At 37.0% G+C, this 6,000-nt stretch overlaps 1 protein-coding gene across 1 annotated transcript in view; it reads left to right on the forward strand.

Moving 5' to 3' along the window:
* Positions 1-5,433, forward strand: part of smpd3 (sphingomyelin phosphodiesterase 3) — a 71,261-nt gene extending 65,828 nt beyond the window's left edge. The window contains exons 8-10 of the mRNA XM_059335170.1: positions 112-175; positions 1,181-1,349; positions 4,598-5,433. Coding sequence (XP_059191153.1) covers positions 112-175; positions 1,181-1,349; positions 4,598-4,699 — 335 coding nt within the window. The 3' untranslated portion in view covers positions 4,700-5,433. The remainder of the gene's footprint in view (positions 1-111; positions 176-1,180; positions 1,350-4,597) is intronic.
* Positions 5,434-6,000: the final 567 nt, after the last annotated feature.

The raw sequence follows: 6,000 nt of genomic DNA on the forward strand, positions 1-6,000 counted from the left end.
TAAATAAATAAAATAGGTCCTTGTTAACACTGTATTAGCAAAATGAGTTAAAAGTTCAAGAATGACTTTTCTCCTCTCTATAGCAATGCATTTTAATGTGTCATTCAACAGGTACTTTACTGGATCCCAGTGGCCTTTATGACGACGAGGTCAGCTCACCTGAAAGTTTACAAAAGTAAGTCAAATACACATCCACCACATTCTCTTGTTTTCTTCACTTGGGACTCATGGGAGCCAAATCTCTAGGCCCTTTCATAGTGCTGTTTCATGACGCGACATTTACGGCTCTGTAACGTCTCGCCTGCACTATAAAAGCACCAGAAACAGGTTGCCGGGATCAAGTGATCCCACCAGTTTTACACCTTGAGAGGCACTCACAGAGACAAAAATTGGTGGGACTGCTGGAAGCGGGAACACTATGAATCGGCCAACCCGGCAAGGCGGAATATTTGACGTCGCATGTGATGTCTAACACACATCTCCCACTTCACAGTCATCGAATCATGTTCAGCAGCTGCACAACAACTGCAGCCGCCATCGCTAACTGTTCACAGCATCCGCCGCTGATCATAAACAAACCGGCATGCTAACTTTGCACAGTGTCCGGTGCTTGTTGTAAACAAACGGAGGTTGCTAACTGAACACATACTGCTGCAGCACGCACATGCTGTAGTGCTAGAGAGCTGTGCAGCCCATTAGCTGTACAGCACTGCTGCTGCTGTGTTTCACGTAGGGTTGTCACGATACTAAAAATTTTAACTCGATACTGATACTCAGGAAAATATATATATAAAGATATATTATATTATTAACAAGAAAAATGCAACATGCAAAAATTAACAGATCCACAGGTTAAATATTTATAATAAAAAACAGTTGAAACTGCAACTATGATAACAAGCTTCAGGTCTGAGGTAGTGCAATAAATAAATAAATACAATAAACAATAACAATTAGAACAATATTAACAATCGATACTTTTTAAAATGAGTATCGTATCCGGATACAACGTTTTAGTATCGATACTTTTTTGAGTATCGATACTTTTGACAACCCTAGTTTCACGTCACTTTTTTCTCCTCCCATCTCGTTTTCGTAACATTGGACTGCACTATGAATGGGCAACTCCTCCATCCTTTGCCTAAAGTTCAGTCTTCCCATCCCTGTGTGTGTCTATCAGAGTGATGGAGAACGAGGAGGGGAGGAAGGAGTACTTGGTGTTTCCTCCCAGTAAGAGCCAATGTCCTGCCAGCAGTCAGAAGGGCAGGAAGATCCCACTGAAGGGCAACGGACGCCGGATTGACTACATGCTCTACAGCGACGAGGGCCTGCAGCCGGACTGGAAACTGGTATGATTAACTTTACTCTGTTAACTGAAACTGAGTGAAACATTCTTAACCAAATATCTGGATGTATTTTAGATGATGTGTTCACCCGTTTTGACACACTTACTAAATTTAACCCTGAAATGTCTCTTTGGAATCTGTAGAAGTATTCAGATCTCTTACTTCAGTAAAAGTACTAATATCACACTGTGAAATTACTCCACTACGAGTAAAAGTACTGCATTCAAAACTTACTGAAGAAAAAGCATCAAAATGTACTTAAAGTATCAAAAGTCAAAGTACTCGTTATGCAGAATGGACCCAGTCAGATTGTTTTAAATATTCTAAATATATTATTAGTTTATTGTTTTTGATGCATTTATGTTTGCAGTGTTTTACTGTTGTCAAGGTAGGGCTCATTTTAACTACTTAATATACTTTTATTTGGTTTAATTACATGCATAATTACTTTACATTGAGCATGTTTTTTATGTTAAATCTTAACCTGAAAAGTAACTAAAGCTGTCCCCTAATTGTAGTGGAGTGAAAAGTGCAATATTTGCCTCAAAATATCGAAGTAGAAGTATAAAGTTACATATATGGAAATACTCAAGTAAAGTACAAGTAACTCAAAATTGTACTTAAGTCAATACTAAATGTACTTAGTTACATTCCACCTCTGGTTTGTAATGACTGCTTGTTGAGGGATTTAGTAGCTTTCAGAGATATTTTTCCAACAATTCAGTTAAAGCAAATATAATGGTGTAATGACAGGTGTTATTTATATTTAATGACATGAGTTTCCACAAGTGGAAAGTTGGATAGAAAAACAAGGGGTGTCGTGATACACCTGTATTGAAGATAAATGTGATGTTCGAAAAAGTTAATAACAATGATTGTCATGTTAATGATACACATATGATAGTATAATGTATATAATCATTTCCATTCCTGATTTGTTCTGTCGTTATGGTTACAGACTCTCTCTCTCTCTCTCTCTCCACGTCCATACAGCTGTATATTGAGTGTAATTCATTGCATTATTTTTTTCTTAGAACATTTCTGTAGATATTGCAGTAATGTTGTAACTGGACAAATTACTGTACAAAAAATCTGATATCATGACTCTAAATCCAAGAGTATTCTGGTAATTAACATATGCATTCTTATTCAATGGTTCACAGCTTTTTAGATTGTGAACCCTTAAAACAAAGCAATGTCTACAGTCATGGAAAAAAATATTAGACCATAGTTTTCTTTAATTTCTTGTTAATGTTTAATGCCTGGTACAACTAAAGGTTTGTTTGTACATAATGATTTTGGTTATTATCAAGAAAACCATGGAAAATGGCTAGATATCAGCTCTTAAATTAAACTCTTATGAACTATTTCTGTTGTTATCATTATGTTTTTCCAAACAAATGTACCTTTAGTTGTACCAGGCATTAAAATGAACAAAAAATTTAAGAAAACAAGGGTGGTCTAATCATTTTTTCCATGACTGTACTTGCAGACTGTTATACTAGGTTTAATGTTTAGTCGTAGTTGTGGCCTGTTTAACCAAGTATATTAAGATTAAGATTTTATCCTTTATTAATCCCACAAGGAGCAGTGGGCAGCACATTATTGAGGGGGTTAGTTGTCTTGGTCAAGGGTACTTCAGCCCTTGACCTGTCAGTCCTGGGATCGAACCAGCGACCCTATGGTTACAAGCGCGATTCCTAACCTCTCGGGCACGGACTGCCCAAATCTTCTGAAAATCTGTCTTCCAAATCTATCTTGCCCTAATTCAATAATTTACCAGTAAGCAAAACAATTTCTGATTTCTGATGAATTTCCTGACAACAACACACTTGTTTTCCTGAGCCATGTAAAACAAAACCTGTTAAAATATCTCATGCTACAGGAGAACGCTTGAATTGTTAAAGGGATAAAAAAAAAAAAAAAAGCAAAAAAAAAAAAGATTTAAACACATAAAAGCTCAAGAGGAGCTCAATGAAACACAATTACACAAACTGGGGAGGGAAGGAATGAGGGCAACACTGTCATGGCTGCCTGTCTGTCTGTCTGTGTGAGGGATTGGAGAAGATTGAAAAACCAAATCACATCATTTACATAGCGCCATCTCTCTCCTCGTCCCTCTGCCTGCCTGACTCGCTCTGCATCTCTGGAGCCACAGCCACCTGATGCCACCCTGTGACAGAATGTAGATACTGCAACACTGACTGCCAAGTGAAACTCATCACGTATCGTGTTGTTTTGCTTCCCCATAAATAAACCTCAACCCCCGTTTCTTTCCGCTTGTGATTTCATCATGCGTTTGTTGCTGTGTAATCACTTTTGGAGACCATGTGATAGAGAGAGGGGGGCGCCAGGACTTAAATAGATACGTATGTGTCATTTGAAAGACGTAACTCCTACTGATTAACTTTAAAAGGTCAACAGAATAAAAGGTCATGTGAGATCATGACAGTGGTGGAATGTAACTAAGTACATTTACTCAAGTACTGTACTTAGTACAATTTTGAGGTACTTTTACTTTACTTGATTATTTCAATTTTATTTAACTTTATACTTCTACTCCACTACATTTACATGATAGCTTTAATTACTTTTCAGGTCGAGATTTTACATAAAAACATCATAAATTCAAAGCGATTAGACATTATCTTAAATTATCTTATGTTAAGTAGTTAAAATGAGCTCTACCTTGAGAAAATTTAAATGCATCAATAATGATCCAATAATATATTTGGAATATTTCCATCATATTCTAGTGTGTTGAGATGCACCTGTACATCACATTTTAGAGGCAAATGTTGTACTTTTTACTCCACTACATTTAGCTGCCAGTTTTAGATTAAACATAAAAAAACATGACAAATTTAAGTGATAAGACATTTTTATATATATATATATTAAACCTTATAACGGTATATTAAGTAGTTAAAATGAGCCCTACCTTTACAAAATTAAAATGCTGCTAATATAAATGCATCAATGCAAATAATCTAACAATATATTTAGAATTTAGAACAGTCTGAGTTGGTCCATTCTGCATAATGAGTACTTTTACTTTTGATACTTTAAGTTCATTTTGATGCTGATACTTTTGCACTTTTACTTCAGTCAGTTTTGAATGCAGGACTTTTTACTTGTAGTGGAGTAATTTCACAGTGTGGTATTAGTACTTTTACTTAAATAAGAGATCTGAATACTTTTTTTCCTCACAGATACGTGATAACAGTTCTCTCTTTTTCCTCCTCCCGCAGGATATCGAGGAGTTCAGCTTTGTCACCCAGTTGGCCGGCCTCACTGATCACCTGTCTGTGGCCATGCGATTGGCTGTTTCCACTGGGGAAGAGGAGCCTTAGTTTGACTACCTGAGCTTTTTTTTTTTTTTTTAAGAAATACTGCCACGGAGGAGTGACAGACAACCAGGAAGAGAAGAGGAGATTAAGAGTTTACACACATGGAGCTGCTTTGAGAGGGACAAAATGCAGTTCTATGAGAGGATTGAAGACAGAGTGAAATGCATCACTGGAGGAGCACACAGTGGTGAATGCATATAAAGAAGGTAGAGGAAAGATACAGACTCTGGAGAGGAGAGATTAGTAGGGAAATTCAGTTTGGAAAAGGCAGAAAGAGAATCATCTTCCTACCACACACAAACACACACTAGATACAGTACCTAACACACAAACACAATTGATCGACATTTTGACTGTTTGAATATTGCTTGGCATCTCCACTCTTCTCCTCCACCACTCCGAGTCGAACTGAAATCAGAGGTTTTTATTTACAGTGAATTGTTTTATGTAGCTAATTTACACACACTCCTTTTATTGGATCCCTTTTAGCTGTAGTGTACGTTTCTTTTCTTTTTTTTATTATTCTACCTTCAGGGACAGTTGATCTTCTTAGTGACTATGTATAAAAGGAAAACACATAATTTAAGTGATAAGAGTGAAGCGTACAGCTACTGTCTGGCCTTTACAATGACCGTGTGTGTCCTTGTGTCGTGCTCCTTCCTGAATGGCCGTTCGTTGGTCGTTCACCTTACTACTCCCACATCAGTCCCAGGAACCTCAACAAAGTGTCTTTTTTTTTTTTAGAAAAAAAAAAGAAAAGAAAAAAAAGTCTTTCTAAAGGAGATACTAATCTAATACAATTTCTATTGTCGCCACACCATTTTTTATAGGAAGTTTAAATGCCTGTTTAATACTATATGGTATGTTTCTAAAAAAAAAAAAGAGATATTATATTAAGGGACATGAAATTGGCGGAAAAAGTTATTTGTAAGATGCATTGCAATGGTCATAGCAGGTTTTTCAGCCATGACTAGTGAAAATTAGAGGTGTAATAGCGGGAAATGAGGCTTTGAGGATGCATGATGGGAAACGGTATCAGTTTACAACATTACTATAGTGTCTTGATACACTTGCTTGCTTGAGTCTGACTGCTTGATGAGTCAAGAAGCATTTTGCCCTGAAACACACACTTACTGTATGCCAGTGTGACATTTGTGCATGTGAGAGTTCACCCTGCTGATCACACACATAGGGGTATGCAGAGAAACATACTGAGGTAACCAACCACACACATCATGTACAGGGATGTAACATACCCTCTGGCAGCCATATTGGAGGTCTCAAATGACAACAAGCAACTCGGC

This window comes from Centropristis striata, chromosome 6, assembly GCF_030273125.1.
Source record: "Centropristis striata isolate RG_2023a ecotype Rhode Island chromosome 6, C.striata_1.0, whole genome shotgun sequence".
Lineage (NCBI taxonomy): Eukaryota > Metazoa > Chordata > Actinopteri > Perciformes > Serranidae > Centropristis > Centropristis striata.